The sequence below is a fragment of the Squalius cephalus genome (assembly GCF_949319135.1).
Source record: "Squalius cephalus genome assembly, chromosome: 23".
In the NCBI taxonomy this organism is placed as follows: Eukaryota; Metazoa; Chordata; class Actinopteri; order Cypriniformes; family Leuciscidae; genus Squalius; species Squalius cephalus.
In genome coordinates this window covers 9911758-9939629 of record NC_137144.1, presented here as the reverse complement: position 1 = coordinate 9939629, position 27872 = coordinate 9911758, and the positions used below count along the sequence as shown (strand labels likewise).

The 27872-nt window shown below is 36.7% G+C and overlaps 1 protein-coding gene across 7 annotated transcripts; it reads left to right on the top strand.

The window, feature by feature from the left end:
• The first annotated feature begins 13 nt into the window (after window positions 1-13).
• On the top strand, window positions 14-27315 carry cpt1ab (carnitine palmitoyltransferase 1Ab (liver)). Of its 7 annotated transcripts, XM_079859948.1 has the most exons (20): window positions 332-475; window positions 1210-1260; window positions 5432-5612; window positions 6637-6779; window positions 10090-10261; window positions 10612-10713; window positions 10844-10981; window positions 11847-11924; window positions 12266-12373; window positions 16127-16211; window positions 17609-17804; window positions 20411-20599; window positions 21017-21122; window positions 21386-21502; window positions 21588-21752; window positions 23371-23505; window positions 23584-23736; window positions 24588-24701; window positions 25716-25808; window positions 26152-27315. In XM_079859948.1, exons 3-20 carry the CDS (start codon window positions 5472-5474, stop codon window positions 26239-26241), a joined length of 2325 nt encoding a protein of 774 aa, XP_079716074.1. In that variant the 5' UTR covers window positions 332-475; window positions 1210-1260; window positions 5432-5471; the 3' UTR covers window positions 26242-27315. The 7 variants fall into 7 exon arrangements, with proteins under 7 accessions (XP_079716072.1, XP_079716069.1, XP_079716073.1 ...); XM_079859946.1 differs by lacking the exons at window positions 332-475; window positions 1210-1260 and adding an exon at window positions 14-183; XM_079859943.1 differs by lacking the exons at window positions 332-475; window positions 1210-1260; window positions 16127-16211 and adding exons at window positions 36-183; window positions 15144-15231.
• Window positions 27316-27872: the final 557 nt, after the last annotated feature.

Sequence of the window (27872 nt, the reverse complement as noted above, 5' to 3'; positions counted from 1 at the left end):
CTCTCTGCACAGCGTGACGTCACGTGGGGGGGGGGGGGGGGGGGGGGGGGCGGGTTTGCTAAATTACCCTTGTTACATTCATTCATTCATATCTTTCACTAAAAGCAGGCGGCGGCAAACCGGCACGTCTCCTACAGCGAAACAGTAATCCACATCGTCCATATTTCAGGAAAGGACGTAGAGGTAAGAATCCAGAATACATCAACTCTATATAGCCTATTCAAGCTGCAGCAAGAGATTGAATGTGGAGTAAGTGGGTGAAAGTGCACGGGTCCGCGCACAGCCTGGTGTATTCCTGTCCTCTACGGCATGATGACACTTGCGTGCTACTGAGAAACGCAAGGTGATACCAGACAACAACACCGTTTTCTTTGAATAAAGCATGGTGTGCGATTAGTTTTTGTTTGTTTATGCATGTGTATTGTTGACATTCTGACACCCAAGAGCACCTGGTGTGTGTGTGTTGCACGACGAGGTCAGTGGATTGCCGGGTGTGTGAGGGCATCTCGCCAAAGCGAGTTGCATTGGAATTCGTTAGATTGTGTTGTTGTTGTTGTTGTTGTTGATTGCAATGTAATCAGCGGGACTTGTCAACGTGATGCCGATAGCTCCTCTTGCTTCATAGTTTCGATTTGGGACAAATAAGTTTACTAATGTGAAGTGTGTGAAATGCAGCCTAATTTATGCAAATGTTTATTTACATTTTAATGTAGGCTAGATATATTAATAACACATTGCCCATGTTATTACTATAAGTAAGGAACAGTTCATTCAAAATTTAAAATACTATGATTATTTACTCACCCTCATATAGCATGTGTTCCCAAAAGGAGATACATGACAGCAGTCACCATTTACTTCCATTGTAAGCAAAATAGATGCTATGGAAGGGAAGGAAAGTCCCTAAACACTGCCTAATATTTAATTTTGTGTCCCACGGAAGATACACAGTCATATGGGTTTGAAATAAGATTAACGTTAGTTGCATTTTCATATTTTAGTGAAGTGTCCCTTTAATAGAATAGTTCGATCATAGAGCAGGAACTATGCAAATAGATATACAACTATTTAAATAGCCGATAGATCCTCTTTCTGTTGTACTATAAAGTAAGTCGGTACCCGTTGAGGCAGAATATATAATGCAAACTTATTAAATCACTGTGTCTGTGACCCATAATGGCGGTCCCGCGCGCGTGACCTTTCCCCTAGTTTCCATCTGCACCATTGCATCACGTGATTCACCGCTGCTGGGGGACTGAGGTATGACTTGCTAATACATAACATAGCACCTTCTTGACAAAATATGACCTTCATGGTATTCTTTATTAGATTCGCGTTATATGATGATAGTATCACTGTTATAAACAATTAACAATGACCTTATGAAAATAATATTGCATTTATGTCCCTTTGATAACGTATAGACTTTTTTATGTGGTGATTGAACAAGGAAGTCTGTGTATTTGTGCTTTAACACTGTAATATATAATTTATAATATTGTTTTATTTTTACGATTATATTAATATGTACATTACACTACACATAATAGCATTGCTGAACAGTTTATTAGTTAGGCTACTGTGCATTATATGTCATGGAACTTTTGATTCATGCATTTTGATATATATTCATATTTGCTTTATTCAATATTCAAACAGTCCTGTCTGCCATTGATTGGACAAACAGATAGACCCGTCCCAAATTCACATAATTGGTTAAAGGTATAGTGGAGGATCTTTCCGAATTTTAGATAAGACCCGCCCTCTCCACTTTTTGAACAAGTTTGATTGATTCACCAGAATGATTGACAATTAGGAGGACCAATAGTATAGGTGATCCACCCGGAAGTAAAAAATCCTCCACTATACCTTTAAGCCATCGTTACTGGTGAACATACAAGGGCAATATAGGGCCCTATAAAATCCGTTTTATTTTTTCCCAAATTCCGTTTTATTTTTTCCCAAATTCCGTTTTTTCCGTTTTAATTTTTGCAAATTCCGTTTTTTCTGTTTTAATTTTTGGGGATTCAGTTTTTTTTTACCCTTTACTGTTATTTTAGTCGTAAAAAAAGTGTTTTTAATGTTAATGATTAAAATGTACACAAATAAAATAGGAATGACCCTAAATTTATTGAGGTAACAAACAAAATTCTCATTTTAAGAGGTGTTAAATGTGGTTTGGTTTGTTTACATTAGTGAATGTATTAGGCTAACTAACATGAACCACGAGCAATACATTTGTTACTGTATTTATTAATCTTTGTTAATCTTAGTTAACCCTAACCCTGTATTTGTATGTTACTCCACACAGTGCATTAAGCTAACTAATGTTAACAAATACAACTTTTCATTTAAATAATGTAGGCTACTAAATGGTGAAATTAACATTAATAAAGATTAATAAATGCTGTAGAAGTGCAGTTTATTAATAGTTAATGTTAACTGATCTAGTTAACTAGAGTTTAATAAATGGAACCTTATTGTACGATTTTGTTATACACCGAACCGATTCAGTGTTGGACAGATCAGTTGTTTTAACCATTCATTAAAGTGAATCGGTTCAAAGGAGTCATTAGTTCGCGAATCGGACGTATCATTAGCAGACTTGTACGCGTTGTGTGATTATCCCGGCAGATAGGACATCGCACAAGATTTGTCAACACAGAAAACATTTCATCATTGGATAGGTTTTGTTTAGTTTATTGAAAGTGTTTTTATGTCAGCTGAATGGGCAGAACGCTTTTCAGAGAAGGCGGCAAGGTAAAAAAGGTATTTTTTTTTTTGCACAATTCACACCCAGCGGTAGCCTAATTCAGGAAAAAAATATCCGAATGCTCCACGTGAAACTTCGTTCTTCCGATCTTTTACCATTGTGTCAATTGATTTAGATTAACAAGCGCGAGGGAGTGAGAGACAGTTTGAAGACGCGCGCGCGACTGGCTCTCTCCGCTCGATCTTTATATGCGATTTTCCTCAGACATACGTTTTTCTCCCACACAAAAACAGAATTTTATTCCAAATATGTAAAATTCCGCGAAATTCTGCGTTGACACTAGATTCCGCGTTAATTTGCCAATTCCGCGATTCCGTCCGCGATTCCGTGATCGCGGAAATTATAGGGCCCTAGCAATACAATGAACATACAAGGTCAATAACATATCAATTACATCAAATCAAATATTATGATAAACAAATAGTATATTTGAATTGAATTGAGAAAGCAGCAAGAAATTCTATAAATGTCTATAAATTAGTACAAAGAATTTCAAAGAATACAAATTATTCAAAGAATAGATTTAAGACTTTAAAATATGTTTTAGCTTCTTTTCATAGCCATGTTGAATTTCTTTAGAATTATATTAATGAATTGGGTATAATTAAAATGTATATAATTTTCTCTGTTTCTGTTGGCTTTGGCTATTTCATTCTTGAGATTGCAAATTTTCTAGTTTCATATTGCATACTTTCCCAATTTGTTTCATATAAGCTACAATGTTATATTGTAGCATTATTGTAACATATCCTCATCATACTTTTAACATTATTCTTACATTGTATACAAGAAGTGAATTGTCTAATTTCCAGTAGTTGAAATTGAATCCTTGAGTTCTTGTATCTTCAAGACTGTTATGGATCATTGTATGGTCACTGAAGACAGAAGGCACAATGTTAATCTCCTGAATTTTATTTCCAAGTTCCTCAGACGTTAACCAAAAGTCAGTTCTAGATCTTTATTAGGCTACTCCAAGTGAAGTCTATCTTATCAGAATTTCTGTGCCTCCATTCATCACGACAATTTAATTGGAAATTTAGATGAAATATATCAGTGTATTGGAACTGTCTACGAATACAAAAAGAAAACAACCCAAAAAAAGGGTCATTAACAGTGTTCCAATCGTTCCAATCCAATTCAACCTGTTTTGCCAGGTATGATTGTCACCATAGATGTTCCCAAAAAATAAAACATTATTTTAATCAAAAGCCTTCTGAAGCGAAGCGACGCGTTTTTGTAAGAAAAATCTACATATTTATAACTTTATAAACTATAATCACTTGCTTCCGGTAACGGTCGTACACGGGTCTAGTTCAGGCGGGTGAGTGACCTCTGACCCGACGCATGGATTACTTTTATGATGGATGGATGTGCTTTTTTGGGCTTCAAAAACTCCATTCACTCCCATTATAAAGCTGGGAAGAGCCAGGATATTTTTTAATGTAACTCCGATTGTGTTTGGCTGAAAGAATAAAGTCATATACACACAGAATGGCTTGAGGGTTAGTCAATTATGAGATCATTTTTGGGTGAACTATCCCTTTTAGTGACTGAATGGCAGTGGGTGGGGCCTATGGTGTGATGATGTAACTTTTCATCAATGTCTTGTGATTTGCATATTTGCACCCAATATCAAAACGAGCTGTTTTCGGAGCTTGATTAATTAAATACTTTGTTTATAATGAGGAGGACATTTTAAGCTATGAAACTTGCAGGATGTTTTAATGGTACAAAGACCTCTTACCCAAAAGATCAAGGAACATTTTATTTATCAATTCATGACCCCATTAAACTTTCATTTTATGATGATTTCTCCAAAAAGTCAGACGTCATTTTGACCTTTCAAACATCCCTGCATCTTTATTTACATCAGAGTGATGTTTACAATACAAACACTTGTGAAAGAGTTGCAGAGGTCATGACTCATGAACAAAGCACATTGTGTAATCCGATGTCTTGCAGTTAAATGCTTGAGGTCACACTGAACAGCAATACAAATGTGATTAGATTACAACTAATGTTTTATTACAGCAACATATTATGAAATTCACATTAGGTGGTTTTATGCTACATAATGTTACAATGTTTGTTCATATCCCTTCTATAATAATTATAATTTTTCAATTCTACTCAATTTGTGAAAAACTCTGATATAATTTGTAATACAATGTTTGTATTAGATTTAAAAAATGCACTATAGAAGCAATTTTTACATTTATTACCAAAGTCCATTTGAGGGTAGTCATTTTACTCTGCATTTTACATCTCTTTGAATGGGGAAACATCAAAGCTGTTCACCAAGCTTACTATTTAATTTCATATTTGAAATCACCAATGAAGTCTGACAACAACTGTCAACAAATTTCGTTTCTAAATCACGATTAAAAACTGGCACAATGACTCTTTTATGTAGGAGGCGGGGCTTATTCCGCCATATTGTGTGTTGTAGGTTCTCCCATTCATAGTAATATGACTGCACCATCTTTGTATATCTAAAGTCTTTGATATTACCATCTGATACCATCATTGTTCCATGGAGCAGTTGTTTTTTTCACATTAATAATAATGATTTATAAAGTTTCAGTACATTCTTCTGAATTGTGAGTCATTTAGCTAATCTCTCCAATAAAACTTTATTCATGTCTCTTGTCTATAAAGGCTCTTTGACTCAGCGAGGCAGTGACAGTGTGCAGTCAGCATGGCAGAAGCGCATCAGGCGGTGGCCTTCCAGTTCACCGTCACTCCTGATGGCATCGACTTGCATCTGTGCCACGAGGCCTTGCGCCAGGTCTACCTGTCAGGCCTTCACTCCTGGAAGAAGAGGTTCATCAGGTTCAAGGTGACCTCACAGCTGACTTTCTTTTGGAATTGATTAAGTAGTTAATGTACATGAATAGTGCTATCTAATCAGCACTCGCCTCGGAATGTCACAAAGTTGAATTGATTATTTGAAGATAGTTTGTGTTTTTTAAAGGGATAGTTCACTTTGAAATTAAATTTTGGTATGTTTTAACTTACCTGAAGGGCATCCAAGATGTAGGTGTCTTTTTTCCGCAGTAGTTTCAATTTTGATATTTTTAGGTCAAACCGTTCTTGTCTGACAGTCATATCATGCAGGTCTATGGTCACGGTCTCAAAGAGCATGCACAGAGTCCACGTGTCGTGTACGCAGACTGGTGCATAGATATATACACTAGATGTCGCCTTGGCTACGGCAGTTCATTGGAACGAATGTCTTTAATGCGACATCTAGTGTATATATATCTATGCACCAGTCTGCGTACACGACACACAGCAGGAAGCGCCCGCGCCCTCAGATTACTTGGACGTGGTTGTGTTATAAGAGGTAAAAACGATATAAATACTGTTCGTTTTCTCACACAAACCACTCGTTTCGTGTCTTAGGCCATCAATGTGTACTTACGATGGGGAATTGTTTAATTTGGACGATGGGGAATTGTTTTAATTTGGACTCTGTGCATGCTCTTTGAGACCGTGACCATAGACCTGGATGATATGACTGTCAGACAAGAACGGTTTGACCTAAAAATATCAAAATTGAAACTACTGCGGAAAAAAAGACACCTACATCTTGGATGCCCTTCAGGTAAGCTAAAACATACCAAAATTTAATTTCAAAGTGAACTATCCCTTTAAAAGTAGTATTAGAACTGTGATATACTGTATATGATATGATAATTGTCCATGTAAGCTGAGACTAGTATTGTGTTTTGACCTATATATTATATTATATTATATTATATTATATTATATTATATTATATTATATTATATTATATTATATTATATTATATTATATTATATTATACATTTGTAATATTACATTATTCTGTGTTTCTGTAGAATGGTGTCATGACTGGGGTCTATCCAGGAAGTCCTTCAGGGCTCCTGGTTGTTCTGGTGGGTTATGTGTCCACCACCAAATATGCCAAAATAGACCCCTCCCTTGGGATATTCACTAAACTATCGACACACCTACCAATCAGGTAACCCACTGATAAACTGTCATCTGTTATTCTGTAGTTATTAACAACGTATTTGGAATTTGTTATTGGGAGAAAGTATACAGTTGTAATCAAAATTATTCAACCTCATTGCAAATCAGGTTTATGAAGGAAAATAAACATTTCTGCATTCTCTAGGATCATTTGGGACCTCTCCTATAGCTTATTGTATCTCCAGCAGTGGAGAATACCCTCTCAGAAGGGGTAGAATATGCTTGAACACACATGTAAGATCCAGACAGGTGAAACATAATATTTTATTATGTAAACATAATCTCTCTCTCTCTCTGCGTTGATATCTGACGCAAAACGTATATATTTAGCGCGAGGGCCAGTGCATTCATTACTATTTTAATATTCATGAGGTGAGACGTCGCTATTAAAGGATTTAAAGGACAAGTTCGGTATTTTACACTTAAAGCCCTGTTTACAGATCGTTTCTGATGAAATAGAATGGTTGAGATAAAAATGTGGACACATGCTGCTGTCCCGAGAATTTTAGGTTTATTTCGCTTCTCCCCCCCACCTACACAATGGCAGCCTATGGGCACTGGAACACTCCTTCCTAAAACGCATTAAACTTTCGATTACAAAGACGTGAAACTCACCGAGTGGTCAGGGGTGTCCACTGATATGCTCACACAAAAATCGCTGCAAAAGATGCTTTCCAACAGGTTTTATCGTAGTTTTTGTCCAACTCCATTGACTTGAATTGGATGGGCTGTGTGCGGTACGGTATTACTCCGCCGCTTCTTCTTCTGCTTCTTCTGTGTATTCAATTAAATTCCAGTGGTTTGCTTGTAATTGGCAAAGGTGCATTATCGCCACCAACTGGGCTGGAGTGTTTATTATTCAAGCTCTCAACGGAAGAATCTACAGGTGTGAGACTTTTGGAAAAATAGGTCCACAGTTTTACAACGAATGGTAAAACACCTGTTGGAAAGCATCTTTTGCAGTGATTTTTTTGTGAGCATATCAGTGGACACCCCTGACCACTCGGTGAGTTTCACGTCTTTGTAAACGAAAGTTTAATGCGTTTTATGAAGGATTGTTCCAGTGCCCATAGGCTGCCATTGTGTAGGTGGGGGGGAAATCGAAATAAACCTAAAATTCTCGGGACAGCAGCATGTGTCCACATTTTAATCTTAACTGTTCTATTTCATCAGAAACGATCTGTAAACAGGGCTTTAAGTGTAAAATACCGAACTTGTCCTTTAAGCTCCTAGCACTTCGCCCACACATCGCACCAGGGGCCTCATTTATAAAAATGTGCGTAGGAACCTTACTAAAAGTGTACGTGCGCCCGAAAGCCAAAAATGGCGTACGCAAAAAAATATTCAGACTTATAAAACCGTGCGTACGCCAGAACCTGCGCAGAATTCACATTATAAATCCCAGTCAGCGGAAGATTGTGCGTACATGCGTCTCCACCCGAAATAACCATATATGGAGCTTACAACGCCTAGTTTTACTATGCAGATCCTCATCTACATATCATTTGCATATGATTATTCATCCACGTGATAACTTAAACGTTATCACGTGGATGAATAATCATATGCAAATGATATAAACGGTACAAGAAACATTACATTAATACAAATCAAGTAGTTGTCTATCCTTGCCTTGTTTTTGAATAGCCTACATAAATCAAATAGTGTAAAATACATTTCAGAGAACGTTTTTCTCAATCTTTTCCACTTGCCGAATTGTATTTTTAATTGATTTATATTTTTAATGGAAACAGATAGGTCTTGGGCTATTTTCTCAGACAATCTGGTATTATCATGATAAGCAATTATCTCTGTGGTTAAAATACATACAAATACAAAAATACATTTAACTCCAGCTCACCATCGGTGTCGCCAAAGTGCTCCATCTCCAAAACGTTCGTACGCATGGGTCAGAGTTTGCGTGCAGGTGCGCAAATTTTCCCTTCAAGTTTTTCTTTATAAATCCCACCTTTTGCGCAGGAACTGGCGTACGCATGTTTTCAGCCCCGTTTTGTGCTTACGCAAGCTTTATAAATGAAGTATTTTTTCAAAACACTAACGGTTCTGGATAAGAACCGATTTTCGGTTCCCAACCCTATTTACAATGAACAAATCAAGCAAATGAACAATTGAAATAGCTCACCACAACAAATGCTTTAAGTGGTTTCCCCAAATTCAACTGAAAATTCAACTTTTAATGACTTCTGCTGTCTCAAAATTATTCAACCCCTTCATGGCAAGCATCTTTAGTACTTAGTAGAACATCCTTTTGCTGTTATGACCTGCTGCAAATGAGATGTATAACCAGACACCAGCTTCTGGCAGCGTTTCTGAGAATCTTAGCCCATTCCTCATCGTGACTCTCAACAAACCGAGCTAGTTCAGATTTTTCATGTGTTCTAGGTCATGCACACCTGGTGCAGCTAATGAAGCCCTTGATTAGTTGCATCAGGTGTGCTTGAGACGACGCCTGTTCTGCAGATTTGTGCTGTTGTGAGGGATTCTATTCAGGGGGGTGTATAATTTTGAGACTGCAGAAGTCATTAAAAGTTGAATTTTCAGTTGAATTTGGGGGAAACCACTTGAAACATTTGTTGTGTTGAGCTACTTCAATTATTTTTTGTTTGATTTGTTCACTGCAAACAGCTAAAAGTCTGTCAATTTTGCCAATAAACCTGATTTTGGTTGAATAATATTGATTACAACTGTATCTGTCATTTGTAAACATTTGATTGCTTGTTTTGTAGTACTTTTTTGTTGTGTTTTATTGTTTTGTTTTGTTTTGTTTTGTTTTGTTTTGGGAGATACTGTGGTTACAATGGTAACATTTTGTAAAGCATGAAAGGTCCATAGACCATGATGCCTGTAATGTGCAGTAAAATGCACTAATGACCTTGAGAGCAGGAGAGCAGAAAGTTCAAGCATCAAAGGTTTCTATTTGTAGTTTTTTTTTTATCTATTATCTTCAAAACAGATTACAATGTTATACAAGTAACTCCCTGAACAGTTTTTATTACTATATCACACACAGTCTTCCCGCTTACTTTATGAGCAGTCACAAAACAAACAATCCCATGTCTCTGAAATTCATATTAAAGTATTATTTTAATCAAATAAATCAACTGTAAATGACATCCAGTATTTATTATGATTTTACAGTAGTGTACTGGAAGCAAAACCAAACTACTACAGCATTTTTCAGCAACTACAGTATTTTGGTGGAAACTATGGTAATTTTTACCATAGAATTACAGGGCATTGCTGATCATTTCACACCTAATGGCTGTGTTTGCCTGCAGTAAGTATGTAACAGAAGAAGGGCAGCGTATTGTTGGTGGTGTGCTGGTTGGGACAGGATTGTGGATTACTGTGACTTTCGTTATGAGGAACATCCTTAAGTGCTTGCTGTCCTGGCATGGCTGGATGTTCAGTCGCCATGGATCTTTATCCCTGAAAACAAAGATTTGGCTGGTGAGTGTGGCCCTGATGGAGAATTTCACTTAAAAGAATAATTTACCTAAAAGAAATAGCCATTTCTGTAGTCCATATGACTCTGTCCATATGTACTGTTTGTTTAACACTTCAACCCAGCTTTGTAAATATTTTCCTATGTATATTCAGCTAGAGTCCAAAGTCTTAATGAATTTGTTTTAATAACATAAAATCAGCACTGTTCCAGTAATGGCATATTTCTTTAGAAGTGTTCTCCAAGTCATTGTGTCATTGCTCTTCTGATATCACTGGAATATGTCTGGTTTTATCATTGGAAAGTATTCATGTTTGTCTCATGTCTGACTCGTGACCTAATATTATCACCTCAGGTATTGGTGAAGTTATTTTCTGGGCAAAAGCCAATGCTCTACAGCTTCCAGAGTTCACTGCCGCGTTTGCCAGTGCCTCTTGTAAAAGACACCGTCAGAAGAGTAAGTCAAGCATTTTCATTGTGTCCTAAAATGATCGTATTCATTAATAGATCAAATGTGACAACCATTTCAACAATTTTTTTCTTAAAAGTACCCTCACTTCTTCACACCTATAAAAAAATGTTTTCAGTATCTCGAGTCAGCTCGTCCTCTGATGGACGATGAACAGTACAAACGTATGGAGGGGTTGGCAAAGGACTTTGAGAAGAACTTGGGCCCCAAACTGCAGTGGTACTTGAAGCTCAAATCCTTGTGGACATCCAATTATGTAAGTTCACACTGCGCCTACTATTCAAAGTTTCTCTTTTCTTGAGGGATTTGGGGAACATTTAAAAAAAAATTGCAGTCTTATTATATCTGTTTATAAAAATGCCTTGGAACCTAAACTGATGAGCCAAAACAATACGGCGGCCTGTCTAATATGCCGTTGGTCCTCTGCGTGCTGCCAAAACAGCACCGACCCGCCGAGGCATGGACTCTACGAGACCCCTGAAGGTGTCCTGTGGTTTCTGGCACTAAGAGGTTAGCAGCAGATCCTTCAAGTCCTGTAGGTTGCGAGGTTTAGCCTCCGTGGATTGAACTTGCTGGTCCAGCACATCCCACAGATGCTCAATTGGATTGAGATCTAGAGATCTAAACATCTAGTGTTGTGACACATTCCTCCCATAACCGTCATTAAAATTTTGTGTGACAGTAGACCTTCTGTTGGCTCGGACCAGACGGTATAGCCTTTGTTGCCTCCTCGGACCACTGTTGGTAAATTCTAACCACTGCTGACCAGGAGCAACACACAAGCCTTGCCGTTTCAGAGATACTCTGACACAGTCGCCTTGCCATAATTTGCCCATTGTCAAAGTCACTCAGATCTTTATTCCTGCCCATTTCTCCTGCATCCAACACGTTAATTACAATAACTGATTGTTTGCTTACCATCTAATCTACCCAGACCTTAATATGTGGCCTTGTTAGGAGATGATCAATGATATTCGCTTCACCTGCTGTGACTGGTCATAATGTTCTGGCTCATCAGTGTATTTCAAGTACATCTTTCTTTCAAAATAGCATGAAGCTTCTTAAATTATGAACCTTAATGTACCTTTATTTGAGATTTGGTTCTACTGTCATCCTCTCAGGTCAGCGACTGGTGGGAAGAGTATATTTATCTCAGAGGTCGAGGACCAATCATGGTCAACAGCAACTACTATGCAATGGTAAGGCTGTTATGAAATGGATAGTTAGTTTTTTGTTATAAATAAATAAATAGTCAAGTTGTCAAAAACATAATGAAGATGATGAAACTCAAAAATAAACCATTAACATGAAAGCTTGTAGCACAAACAGTTTTAAAATCTGACATCCGGGTCACGGCACCAATTTGTGTAGTGTAGCGATTAAGGCTTAGAGATGGTGACTGGAAAGTTGATTGTAACTAATTTAACTCAAGGTTGCTCAAGGGAGATTGTTCCTGTAATACATTCATATCTGTAATTCATAACACTGTTCAATGGCAACATCTCAGTAGAGTGAATGTCACTTTCTCTGTCTTTATCAGGACTTCCTCTATGTGATCCCGACTTCCATCCAAGCTGCCCGTGCTGGTAATTCCATCCACGCACTCATGATGTACAGAAGAAAACTGGACAGAGCGCAGATCAAACCAGTGAGTCCACAAAAGAGTCTTTAACACAAGCATATTTGTCTATTTTACATTAAATCAATACATAATTTTTTTACCATCGTTCTATTTAAGGATAATGGCTTAGTTTTACCACTGACGAAGGAAACCACACACTTTTAAGTGTCTGCATGAAGAATATCCACTTTAAAACCCCGTTCACACCAAGAACGATAACTATAAAGATGACTATAACGATAATGTCCACACCAACGCACAACATTGTTCTGTTTATTATAAGCATGCGCGGCAGTTTAAATGCTCAAGCTCTTTAAAGCAGGATTGGCTATCATTATTTATATCGTTCATCAGTAGAAAAATTTGTTTTGAAAGTAATTCCAACAATATAGTATACTCTGTGCCGTTATTGTTATATTTGTGGTGTGGACTCTGCGATTCTTTTACTTCATTGGTGTGCCTACATAATAGATCTTAGATTTAAAGAAATAGTTTGCAATAGTTTGGAACACTCAGATATTTTGTTGAAATGTCCAAGCCGCTGTTTTCCATACAACTCATTGTCCATAAATAACAAAAAAAAAAAACACACACCATGAAACTAGTCAATATGACTCATGACTTATGTATTTATCAAGCTTTTTGAAGTCATACGATTGCTTTCTGTGTGAAACAGGCCAAAAAAACTCTCAAATCTTATTCACATTATTCCGGTTTTACTGAGCAGTCATAATGGGCCAGGTTTAAAAGTTGGTCTTTTTAAAAGTGCCTCTTTGGGGTGATGTATTCCCTTAAGTAAAGTACGTTCTCTTGGATTGTTAATGTTTTTCATAGGTCAGGGTAATGTATGGGTTAGTTGCGGTAAAGCACTACTCAGAACTTCAGATGAAACATTAACTTCTTCTGTAAATTGAGCTTTAACGATCACAAGGTCTTTGACTTCACAGAAGGAAATGATGAGGCTTGGGCTAGTTGGTTAGTTTATTGCTTTTATTTGTAGATACATTTAGTAAAAGCTAATGTTGCTCTATAGCATGCAGTAGAGGTGGCCAAAATCTTGGCATTAGTCACCGTATATTGTGAAAACATGATATCTTGTTTTACATGATAATTACATTTTATATTATATATATTAAATCATTAAATTTGACAGTGCAGTGAATGAATTATACTACATGCAGTATGATATATTATTAAGTATACATACACACTACCATTCAAAAGTTTGGGGTTTGTACGTTTTTTTTATGTTTTTTGAAAGAAGTCTCTGATGCTCACCAAGGCTGCGTTTATTTGGTAAAAATACAGTAAAACAGTAATATTGTAAAATGAATTAATCTAATTAATCACATATTAATCACACATCAAATTTGGCTGAGAAATTACCCCCAAAAGATCATTTAAGGTCATTATTGTGTTAAATGAGAAAAGCATCAAAAAGACATTACAAAAAGTATTTGATTCGACGTAGATTTTATTACACAAACGTTTAGGCTTCAATGGCCATGAGGGTGAGGAATGATGGTTTTTTTATTAATATGAAAAAAAAAAAAAAAAAAAAAAAAAAAAAAAAAAAATATATATATATATATATATATATACAGTGCTATGCATAAGTTTAGACACCCATGCTAAAGTTGACTAAAAAGAGATTGGCATGGGGTACTTTCCATAAGATCATCTCTTAATGCAAATCAAACCAGCTATTAGGCTAACTGAAATAAAACCATGCCAATCTCCAGGTATGGTGAAGGCTATGTGATGATGTGGGGCTATTTTAATTCCAGAGGCCAAGGGAACTTTATCAGGATGCATAGTATCCTGGATCCATGAAGTAACTGGCCTTTAAAAATAAAAATCTGCCTGCCTCTATGGGAATTTAACATAGGGGTGTCCAAACTTATGCACCCTGTATTTTAAGGAAGAACATTTATTTATTTACGATACATTATTCATTCACAAAGAAAATTGGTGTCCTTAAAGGTTGGATTTTTCCTCATTTTTTAAATTAAGGCATTAAGTTCAATTTCCAAAAGATGATTTTTTATTCCTCTTTTTAGTCAACTTTAGTATGGGTGTCTAAACTTATGCATAGCACTGTATATATACTAGGTGGCAGTAAATGTCTAAATGAGTAAAACATTGAGTCATTCATTAATTTCATTCATTCAAACGGCTGATTCATTCAGCAATGAAGAAGTAAATGACTCTCTTTATGAATGGACCATTGAATCATTGGTTCACCCGACTGATTCGCTTAAAACACAGATTCAAAAAGCACAGAAACGAAACAACGCTGTGTGTTGTGTGTAATGCACAACAGTTCTGCTCTGGCTTTATAAGTAATATTTTCATTGGCCAAATTTAACAAAAGCAGACAATATTGTGTCTAAAATATAATACAATGTTAACTTCTTATTTATTGAACTGTTGAGTAAAATCAATATCACATTTGCAGTCGTTGCTATATATTGTTTTATAAGAATGTTTTTGTCTCTCCTACTTCATGTCAAATTCGTTTTAGTGCATGTTGGTGTCTGTTGATTTTGTTTTGTTTTCATTTGTACTGTATAATGACCAAATCAGTAGACCCATGATGAAAAAGGCTGTTTGTCATGTCATACCATGCCTCTCTCTCTCTCTCTCTCTCTCTCTCTCTCTCTCTCTCTCTCTCTCTCTCTCTCTACTCTTTCTGCATGACTGTGAAAGAGCCCCCCTCATAAACGATCTTCTGTTTTGTTCCTCACACCCGGACGTTGCTGTGTTTGCTATGTGTACTCACACACCACATGCACAGTTATTCTTGCTGGAGAATCGCGTGCCGCTGTGCTCGGCACAGTGGGAGCGGATGTTTAACTCGTCCCGCATTCCCGGGCTTGAGACAGGTAAGAGGAGGGGCTCGTCCGACACGACCCACAGCTCACCCGCGCTCCTTCCTCAGCTCCAGAAACATGCAGACTCAGCCTCAGGACAACAGCACAGTAGACACTAGAATAGTGCTGCGTATTCACTTGCAGTGGTCCACTGATACAGGCTTTTTATTGGCTGATTTCTAGCAGGGTGGACAATGATGGACAATTTATATGATATCATATAATTTAATGATTAATCAGTTGAGACCAAAGCCCATGGTTTGCTGCCAAAAAGCTCTTTTTTTTTTAGTTTCATCTGACCATAGAATCTGAAGTTTTTGAATGAAAGATTAAAAGGAAAAACAATGGAGATTTATTATTACAGCCGTCTTTGCTCATATTTACCAAGTGTGCAAATATCAGTGGAGGAGGGCACAGAAAATAATTCAATTAATATCTTGTTAGGTAACAGCCATTCTATTGTATAAAATATTTTTATTAATTTTTCATTTTGCAATCTTTAAACTTATAAATATATATATATATTGTCAATCAGTCACCGTAAAAATTGGCCTGGACCATTGGAAAACACATATCATGTGACCACTAACAAATAATCTTAAAATAGCATATATCATACATTTTATCAGCCTGAACAATATATCGGTCAACACTGTTTTGAAATTGTTATTAGACTATATCTTTTGCTTATTAATTTGACTGTAGCCAGTACTGTGCTGTTATCTGGAGGCGAAGTCACCATGTTGAATTCATTCCTCCTGATGATCCTTCACTTCACTCCTCACACTTTTTTCTTTTTGTTTCCAGTTTTCCATTACTCTGTTTTCCCCTCCAGGTTTCCATAGTGGTATTTTGGGTTTCTTCCTTGTTCCTCTGTTAGTGTTTGACCTTCCCTTCTGCTTCACAGCTCATGGTTTTAAACACTATCCCCATGTGCTCGTCCCAGTACGAGCGTATGTTCAACACCAGTCGAACTCCAGGTGTAGAAGCAGGTAGAGCTTCCCTCGAGCCTGCTTCACGCGCCTTTATTTGACAATTAATCCGCTTTAAGATGCTAGTGAGTGACTGCTGTTGGCCTAAATGCATGCGCTAGTCGGTTTGGTTCACAACACTGTGATTTGGGTTTGCTTTAAACACTCTATATAGTGGATGTTAAGAAGCAGATGGCGGGGAATTTGTTTTGTGTGCTTAACATGCGCTTAACTGTTTCATAACTTGATAATCTATTGTGTGATTTAATGATTAACCTGTAATCTTAACCAGGATGAACGAGGAACAGGAAATAGCATGTTTTACACCCATCATGCAGTGGTTCCAGTGAAAGATATCTGTTATTTTTATTGCCACTCATTTCTAACATAAACTCAAGAGGGACACAAGCGTGTGAGTGGTTTTAAATGCTGAATTGATTCTAGATTAGTAACTAATATACTTTATCTTATGACTTACAGTATCATTTATCATCAGATCACTTATGATCTACAGTATTATTTAGAAAATTAATGTAATATAATAATCAAATGGGAAACAAGAGTGTGAGTAGTTTTAAATGTTGAATTAGTTCTAGTTTGTACCAACTAATGACTTTGACTTATGGCATTTTAGAAAATTAATATAATGATAATATAATATAATAAAGTATAATGTGAAAATCTATGAAATATAGTCGCTAATTATTACTATTAAAATCTAATAATAAATTATTACTAAACTAATATATATATATATATATATAGTATATTAATATATTAATAACTATAATTCAGAGTCCATTTATAGTGTTTATATAGCATTTATAGTGTAATAATACTAAATAATGTATTACTAATTTATTACTATGAATTATTTCATAGTACTACATAAAAATATATAATTTTTATGTAGTATAATCAAGTATAATCAAACTTGTACTTCATAAAAATATTAATTTAAAATTATAATTTTATATATTTTGTATAATATAATAAAATATATATTTTTATTACACAGCTCTATGGAAAGTTTTACTCCATTGATTCTAATCCAAATATTTTTTGCATAAACTGTATAATTGACTGTTTTCACATGCAGCCGATTTCTTACATAAATCTTTTTTCACTCAAATTAATATTTCATTTTTATATATTTGGTTAGTAATCATGTAATACGTGTCTTAATGTATATGTGTCCAGTGTAGAAAACAAGCGTTTGGCCTTTCTTCTGTACTTTGCCTTTTTTTCCACCTGCTTTTCTCATCATTGTTTTCTGACCACCACCATTAATCATGTAACCCATAACAAATACAGTCTAAATATGACAACTTCAGTTGCACAAATAATTGTTGAATGAGCCACAGAATAATGTTACTTTGATTTCATGCACATTTATACACCTCCATGTTCTTCATCAGACGTCCTTCAGCATGTGAATGAGAGCAAACACATCGCCGTATTCCACAAGGGCCGCTTTTACAAGGTGTGGATGTTTTACGATGGACGGTTGCTGTTGCCTCGAGAGATTGAGCAGCAGATTGAAAGGATCTTGATGGACAAGTCCGAGCCTCAGCCAGGAGAGGAGATGCTGGCCGCTTTGACAGCGGGCGACAGGTGGCGTTTTTATTTATTTATTATTATTTTTTATTTTTTTTTAGAATATTTTAACTTTTGGCAGCCTGGAAAATTGGAAAATGAGATTGCATTAAAGAGGACATATTATGCTTTTTTACACTTTCAACTTTCTTTAGTGTGTAATGTTGCTGTTGGAGCATTAGGGGTGTGCAAAGTTACATAGTCACTCCAAAGGGAGTTATTTTCTATATCAGTGTCACAGTTTCTGAACTCCCTGAAACTCCTTGATTGTACTCTTGAGTTTTCTTCTGGGAACGAACACATCACAACATTCCTCATTTAAATAATCCCTGTCCAAAACATATGGGGCTGGGCCTGGTTGAGTTGCGTTAGTAGTGTGTTAAGCTACGTTCACTCTGTCAGTCCAAATCCGATTTTTGTGCATATCCAATTGAAATGGCAAAAAAAATCACATAAAATGTGATGCTAAATTAATATTACAATCAATTAATCAGTTCGTCCAACGAATTCTTTTGATTATTCATTTATTCTAAGAAAAGCGTATCTTTCATGGCCACCGAAAAATAATTATTTCTTAGCATGTACAGCGCTTAGAGCATGTAACAAGATCAAGATCGAAAAATAGACTTTGTTGCAAGCAGAGAATCAGAACCAAATACATATTGTGTACAAGTTTTATTAACTAAATCACAAACTAAACAAACATACATACAAACATGCATAGGTAAAATGGTGAGTGATATGGAACTGGAAGCAGGAAATGGAACTATGGAAAAGATCCATTTAACTATGAAAAGAACCATCAGCTTATCATTTTCAGAGCACCTCATTAAAGTGATACTCGCATGGTCTGTGCAGTGGACACAATTCTTGAAGTGGTTGAAAATTGAAGTTGTTGAAGTTGCAATCGTTTTCTTCTCCGCTGGATGAAGAAGATATGATAAACTTGCATGGTTAGTTCGACTCTGTTCTCATGGCTGGAGTGCAGATCGTGGCTTGCCAGCTCTGGGCCGGAGAGGACACGCAGAGCAAATGGTGGGAGTTGCGATGGACTTCTTCTGCATTGAATGAAGACGTTGAACTCCTGAGGTTGTCCTTGATGCTGTTGTGGTGGAGAGAGTCCTCTCTCTCCTGAATGAGCACATGGCTGTGGTGAGTCGAGGCCTGGTGCCCTGGGGCCTGCTGAGGCCACGCTGGACGTACCGAGAAGGCCAAGAGTTGATCGTTGCCCATTCAGTGATGGTAAGGTTGCAGTTTTCTTCTGAGTTGGATTGAAGAAAATATAGTCTGACTCCTTTGGGAGAGTGAAAGCATAACAGGCGGTGGTCACAGCCTGCCGGGGCCCATGGGCCCCAGTGGGGGGGTCCCCACAGACATCACCCCGAAGAGGCAGCAGTAGAGCCAGAAGAGAGAGAGAGAGAGTCACTGTGAATTTGTCTCTAATTAAGCTTGAGAAAGGCCCCACCTCTCCGGGTTTGCTTGACCAATGAGAAGGGTGGAATTTCCAAGTGGGAAAATTCCTCTGTGGTTGATTTATGAATCTTGGTTTTAAGCGTCCTCATTTGCATGTGCAGCTGGATTGGTTTCTGATGAAGAAACTAAGAAAGATTCTTGTAATACTAATATGTTGCGCAGCTATCGGCATATCATATACACGATCATATTCACGTTCAAAGTACCAATTTATAGAGACCAAACATGGTATAGGTGACCGTTGATTCTATTGTAAAATACACAGCATCAACAAAATAAAGTATAAAAAGACATTACACAAGACAGTAAGTCATTCACAAAATGTTCTGGGATGCATGCTCATTTATAGATCAGTTCATCGATAAATGAATGCAGCAAAGTCTGTTTTAAAGTTTCTGTCTTCCCCATTGTCTCTGTCTCGACCACGTGACCATATTTCTAACAGCAATAAAACCAACTTATCTGATCGTGGTCATGGTAACCAAGACCTTCTTGCCCTTGTTGGGGGGATGGGACTTCAGATCCCAGAGTGAGTTTTAAATATTATTTGATAAACTATAACAAATACTTGTGTCTGATTTGTCTCAGTCGTTACACTATATTGTTAAAAGTGCCATATAAATGAAGGTGACTTGACTTGGCTTTAGAATAGGCTTCATAGAGACAGGAACTACTGTAAACAGAGCATTACTGACAGACGAGGAAGAGAGGTGATGCTAACGGACGTAGGCCAGTAAGAGTTGTGTGTGTAAGCCTCAGTCCCCTGGCTAGCAACTGACATTAATGGTTGCGGTCTTTAGCGTCCTTGTTAGCGCACCGAAGACCCTGGTTCAAGTCCCGCTCAGACTGGGTCGAGTAGGACCGGTTACACTGCAACAATGTCAAATATGTGAAAAATAATGTGTTTTTTGAACATTCAAATCATTTCTAGAAGACCCCAAAAACAAATCAAGACTTTGTAAAAGGGCATAATATGGGTTCTTTAATTAAGGGAGGAGAACATTCTGCAGCTGCTAAATCTAAAAATCTCAGCTTTCATTCAGGAAACTGTATTTCCTCTCTTTCTGTTCAATGAAATGTGATCAAAGCTAATTAAAGAACATGCAATGAGCCAAGTGATTATATCTGTGCTTTTGTTCCCCATTACCCAGAGTTCCCTGGGCCAAAGCCCGCACACAGTTCTTCAGTCGCGGGAAGAACAAGCAGTCTCTGGATGCTGTGGAGAAGGCCGCTTTCTTTGTTACTCTGGATGACAGCGAACAGCTTTTTGAGCCGGACAATCCGGTCCAGTCGCTGGACAGATACGGCAAATCTCTGCTCCATGGAAAGTGTTATGACAGGTGACTAAGAGCTCTCTTGATAAAATCACTTATTTTGAAACATAATATATTTCTTTCAGGAAATCATTTCATTTTTTAATTGAATGTACACTGTTCAAAAGTTTTTAAAGGATTTAACTAATCAAGTGACAGTAAACACATTTATAATGTTACAAAAGATTTGTATTTTTAAATAAATACTTTTTTCTTTAACTTTCCATTTATCAAAAATCCACAAAAATGCTGAAAAATTCAGCTTTGATCACAGGAATAAATGACATTTTAACATATATTAAGGAAATATTAAGTTTATTGTATATTATAATAATATTTCACAACTTAACTATATTTTTGATCAAACAAATGCAGGCTTAGTCAGCAGAAGAGATATAATAGTGTTTTATTTCACTTCATTGTGTGTGTGTTTTTTTTCTCCAGATGGTTCGATAAGTCTTTCAACCTTATTGTGTTCAAGAACGGCACTATGGGATTGAATGCAGAACACTCCTGGGCCGATGCGCCCGTCGTTGGCCATTTGTGGGAGGTGAAGAAACCAATTCATTGAAATATTGAGATATATGAAGTGTTAGATTTGATGAATAGAAATTTCTCAAGAACAGTATTTATTTGAAATAGAAATCTTTTGTAACATTATAAACGTCTTTACTGTTGCTTTTGATCAATTTAATGCATCCCTGCTGAATAAACGAATTTCTTTCCCCAAAAAATCTTGCTGAACTCAAACTTTTGAACATTAATGCATGTAATGTAATGCTTATAAATATTTTGCGTGTATGTGTGTGGTAGCACGTCTTGTCATCGGATCCAGTGCGACTGGGCTATAGTGAGGATGGACACTGCAAAGGAAACCCCCACCCCAACCTCCCGGGACCCCAGAGACTGCAGTGGGACATCCCAGAAGAGGTCAGTTAAGATGTTTATTGTGCACTTCAGATATGCTCCACTTGCTCTTCATAGTTTAATATAGAAATACCTCTTTCCTTCACAGTGCCAGACAGTGATCGACAGCTCTCTGAAAGTGGCCCAAGCTCTGGCGGACGACGTGGACATGCACATATTCCCCTTCAGCGACTTTGGCAAAGGCATGATCAAGAAATGCAAGACAAGCCCTGACGGCTTTATTCAGATCGCCCTCCAGCTGGCACACTTCAGAGTACGAGAGGTTTTCTGAGGGTGTGTTCACACTTGGCAGGGGTGCGTTTCCCAAAAGCATCGTTAGCCAACTATGTTCGTAAGTTCCCCAACGTCCCCAGAGTCGGTGTTTCCCAAAACCATCGTTCCAACGAACATTCGCAAACAGCATTGCAAAGTTGTGTGTTTGGAACGACAGCTCTCCACCTGTGGTTAGAAGCATAGTTTCATGTTTGCACGACATGTGGACTCAAATCCTTATCTTGAGCAAAATAAGCAAGCTGACATTCAGTGCAAATGTCTTTTACATCTTTTAGTTTGTCAAGAGATTTAAAACTTCTTTTGAAGAGTGCGCATGTGAGAACGAGCTCTAGTGCGTAAGAACGAGCCTATGATTGAATCTGGAAATAAAGCAAAGTAACTGAGAAAAATGAGAAATAGTCCTCAGATGCCATGTCCGTAATTTACAGCAAAACATCTAGCATTGATTCGATCTCAAACAGATTAATTAAAAGAAGTTATTACTCCACCGCGTGCGTGACGTCATAAACCAACGTGGTTGAACGACCAATTGGCGACAATACAGTTTCGGGAAACAGTCGTGACTAGCTAGTTGATTTCTTCAACAATGCGTCGTACTATAGTAGTGAAGCAGTGAATTATGTTTTTGTACTGGAAACACCCCAGGTTGGGTTCGATTAAAACTAGGGATGCACGATATATCGGCATCCATATCGGTATCGGCCGATATATGTTAATGTTGTCGTTATCGACAAGAAAATTTGGCCGATATATTAAAGCTGATAAATAATGGATTATTTCCTTTCGAACTGTTGGCACTGTTCGCCAAGATGGTTTTGAATTGCTTAAAATATGATTGGAATCACTTCAAAAAAGGAAAACACAGTTAAGTGAAACAGTTAAGTTAATCTACATGAAATTATTGCTTTTGTAATCAGGCTCTCAAAAATTATGTAAAAATTTGGATTTATATATCGGCCAACATATTGGTAATCGGCTTTCAAATATAAAGAATTATCGGTTATCGGTATTGGGCAAAATTTTCATATCAGTGCATCTCTAATTAAAATGAACTCTGGTGCGATTGCTCTGTTAGTGCAGCTCATTTGAATAAGTGTGAACGCTGCCATCCGAACCCTGATGCGCACCAAACAAGCGGACCGAGACCACCCTTTTCATGAGATCTCGGTCCACTTCCAAACTAACTCTGTTGCGGTGCGGTTTGAGTGAAATATGAAAGCAACATAGACCAAAAACATGTAAACGAACCAAAAATAGGACGTGATGCGACCCTAAAAAGGACGTGAATGTTCAAAGCATACCTGTTTTTCTCACCATAGGAGTAATGTTGTCCATCACACTTCGGTACAGGCGTCGGAAGTGCGTCTCCTCGCAGCAGATCTTCGTTTGTGTGTGTGACCGAGGAATTTCTATCGCTGTTTTGTCTCCTTTTTATAAGCTCTTCACGAGTTCTCAGGACGAATTGTATCATTTACGTTTTTGGTCCGGACCAAAAGATCCAAGAGAACTACAATTGTGAACACACCATGAGATTCTTTAGATCTTTGTGGATTCCTCATCAGATTTCTGTATAATATGTTCAATTTTTCCTCCTGCAGGATAAAGGCAAGTTCTGCCTGACGTACGAAGCGTCCATGACACGTCTGTTCAGAGAGGGCCGCACTGAGACCGTGCGCTCCTGCACCACCCAGACCTGCGATTTCGTCCGAGCCATGATGAATGAAAAAGCAACGGTGGGGTTGATTTAAATGGCTAGCTAGTTTCAGAGTGAGTGTGTTTGCTAATTCCAACATGTCTTTTTATTTTCTCAGAGAGAAGAGAAGTTGAAGCTGCTGAAAGTGGCAGCGGAAAAGCACCAGGATTTGTACAGACTGGCCATGACAGGAAACGGCATCGACCGCCATCTTTTCTGCCTCTACTTAGTGTCCAAGTACCTCGGTGAAGATTCAGCTTTCCTCAAAGAGGTTTGAGACCTGACACAAAATAAAGTGCCATTTCATAGGGGTGCAATGGTACACGTATCCTTACCAAGCATTTTCATTTTTGTTTTAATATCGACAATATCGTTTATATCTAAAATGAACCCATCTAAAATAAAAAATAAAAATAACAAAGTTTACAGAGTGAGCTTCTGTCGGATAAGTGCACCGTCCAGGGCCCTTTCACACCTACCTTGTTTGGTTTGGATTTTCGGACTTTTCAGTTTGATCCGAATCAAAATCCGCCGAATTGACAACACGCTGACATCAGACGCACATCCGTTTACAAACCTCCCCCGGACCAAACAGACGAAATTTGGTCCGACAAAAAGAGGTAGTCTCGTTCCGGATCAAACTGAACAAAGGTTCGTTCGTTTGTTCATTCATTCTTGTCAAAGTTTTTTTTTTTTTTTATTCTTGTCAAAGTTACCCGCCGAATTGACAATACGCTAACTTCAGACACACGTCCGTTTACAAACCAATCAATGTCAAGAAGCAGCCCACATAGATGATGATGACAGGACGCAATTATGTCATGTAAAGTTCTTTAGTGCGCTCGCATAATTGCAATGTGAAACCAAACCAGAACCTACCAAATGTATAAAATGTATCAAAACATGAACTTTGGTTCGGACCTTGGTGCGGACTTTCAGGTGTGAAAACGCCCTTAAACATGGGATGTACTTTATATTAAGCACTTCAAACTAAAGGAGCGGTCATACTACACTTTTCGTTCTATTTTTGTGTACCGTTCCACCCCTACTAATTCATGTATATATTTTTTTGGATAGCCCTTTGGAAGCTGTGTAGTTTGTGACGGGTTGGGTTTGTTCCAGGTGTTGTCCGAGCCCTGGAGGTTGTCCACCAGTCAGACTCCTCTCCAACAAGTCGAGCTGTTTGATTTAAAGAGACATCCCGAATATGTCACCAGCGGAGGTGGATTTGGACCGGTAAGTTCAAGCAGAACCTGATTTCATCAAGTGGAACATGTTCCTGGATCAACATATTTGTTCATCCTGGAACAACATTCCAGTCAATCAGATTTGAGGGACAAGGTTACGGTTTGTCAAGTTTAGGCTTAAAACCAGGGTTAGGTGCTTCTACATCAGTGTTATTCAGCTGTCGTTTCCCTCTGATTTTAGGGATACGTTATAGGTAGAGTTAGATTTAGGGGTAAGGATATGGTTAGGACTAAAATTTCGGACGGGAATGTTGTTCCAGAATCAGCTAAATATGTTGACCCTGGAACACATCTAACTTGGTAAAATCGGGACGTGCCTAAGTTCAACATCTTGTTTCTAACACTGTGTCCTACCTGGAAATGATGCAACTGTTGGTATACATCACTGTTTAAAACTTTGGGGTTGGTATGATTGCTCATCAAGGCTGCATTCATTTGATCAAAAGTACAGTAAATATTGAGAAATGTTACAATTTAACATATCTGTTTTCCATTTTAATACATGTCATTTATTCCTCTTCTGCATTTATTTGATCCGAGATACAGTAAAAACATTAATATTCTGAAATATTATTATAATTAAAAATAACTGTTTTCTATTTGAATATCTATTAAAATGGTATTTATTTCTGTGATCAAAGCTGAATGTTCAGCATCATTACTCCAGTCTTCAGTGTCACATGATCCTTCAGAAATCATTCTAATATGCTGATTTGCTGCTCAAGAAACATTTCTCATTATTATCAATCTTAAAAAAAAGTTGTGCTGCTTCATTTTTTTTTGTGTGAAAATGTCTTTTCTGTTACTTTTGATCAATTTAATGCATCCTTGGTGAATAAAACTATGAATTTATTTTTTAAGAAAACTTTCAACCTTTTGAACGGTACATATATTTTACGGAACTTAATAACATGTTTTCAGGGTTTATAAAGAAAAAAGTGTTTATTACATATTTTCATTTATTTTCTTTTACCAGTATGTGACCAATATGTGTTTTGTTTAGGTTGCTGATGATGGTTATGGTGTATCATATATTATTCTTGGAGAAGACTTCATCAACTTCCACATATCCAGCAAACACTCTAGCCCAGAGACTGTGAGTTTACTTTATTCTATCTCAAATATAATAATACAGTATATAATATCATATATATATATAATCATTAATAATTTGTAATATAATTAGTGCTGTCAAATCGATTAATCACATCTAACATAAAAGTTTGTTTCATATAATATGTAAAAGTTTGTGTTTATATTATATATATATATATATATATATATATATATATATATATATATATATATATATATATATATATATATATATATACATAGTGTACATACACCTATATATTATATAAACACAAACTTTTATGTTAGATGCGGTTAATCACGGTAATATATTCATCTCTTTCACTTTTCCTTGTAATTTTTAGGATTCTCACCGCTTTGGAAATCACATTAAACAGGCGATGCTTGAAATCCTGGAGCTTTTCCAGCTTGACAACAAAGCTAAAGACAAGTGATCTATCTTGTCTTGTTGTCTCATCTCTGAAAAAGGGAAATCATTTTAAAATATTTGAAACAGAGGGCTGATCCTCATTAGGCATGTACAGAGAAATTGTTGGTTTTAATTTAAATTATAATTCAAAGAATGGTAATTTAAATTGGATGGAGCATGTTATCTGGGCATTTGGTTAAATTGCATTGTTTTCGAGTGTAAATGACAAGAAATACATTGTGGTTGGGGAGTTATATCACAGATTGTATGAGATATTTTTGCTTGTTCTGGGGTGTATTCATACACAGTTGCCTTAATCTCTAGAATGAATGTGAATGTGCTTGAAGATCCAGCAGAGAGCTGTTGCCTTTCTGTGCTGCTGTACATTCAGATTTTCACTTTTGCTCTTGTGTTCAAACATTGAACTAGGTTTTTTTTTTTTTTTTCAGATGAATTTCTCAGGTTTGCAACTAATTCACTTTGTTGTGAGTTGAATTGTTTCTGAAGTAACACTGTGACAGGTTACAGGGAAGATATACAGGGAAGACGTGCCAAATATTTCAATAATATAGGGCAACAATACATATTTTTCTGTCACTTGTGTTTTTGTATTTGCACATGCTCAAAAATAACTTATTTGTAGGACTCACAACACTCAAACCACACTCCACATAATGAAGCTCGCTGTATGTTCACAAAAAGGTGTTTTTTTTTTTCCATTCTGCACTTGTGTGCACTAACAAAGCCAAGTGAGAAGAAACTGAGATATCATTCACAAGTACGGTATATATGTTGTTTCTCAATGACAGAAACGTGTGCTATTTATTTATCAGCTCCTCATCAGATTTTTTTGAAAGTGTGCTTATGGATGTATTGAAAAATAATTATTCTTGACTATAAATACATGATTGCAAAAAATTAATACAATTTAAAGGGAAGATGTCACTAGATGTGTTGTGCAATGTATCAAATATATATTTTTATCACACTATAGACCTCATGTTTGCAGCAAAGGTGTGATATACTGTAGGAACTGTTTGGCATTGTTACTGTAATTTTCGACACAGTGAAACACAATAAAAGTTGACTTTTAAGACTGCGATTTGAATGTTTGCTTTATATTGTTAGTGGATTATGTAAAGTGGGTACTGAAAGTATATTTAATGTTTTAACATATAGGTTTTGTAATATAAATAATAATATGTTTAAACATATAGGAAATTCTTTTTTCACATTGTAATGTGGTTTTATGTGGTCTTAAAATAAAACAAATTCATATGAATATATATTTATTCAAGTAATTTTACAAATGCTAAAAAAAAGCCGTCTTTGATGCCACCACCAGATGGTGATATAAACTAGTGAAATGACAGTCTGAAATAGGACAGTAGTTAGGTCTTGTTTTGTTTTTTATTTTAAAGACACTCAGATGTCACACCTATAAACTAATTCAACTTATGAATTGTCTGGTGAAGGTTAAGCTCTATGGACAGCAGCTTTTACATCCTGTACTGCATACAGGGAATACAGGAAAAGACATTCTGAAGGATTGAAAAGAAGAAATGTCAAGTTTAGTTTTTGCTAAAGTTCTAATATTAACTCTTCCTTACAATAGGTGTGTTATTTGAGCTGTAAAATTGTCTAAATTGTCATTTT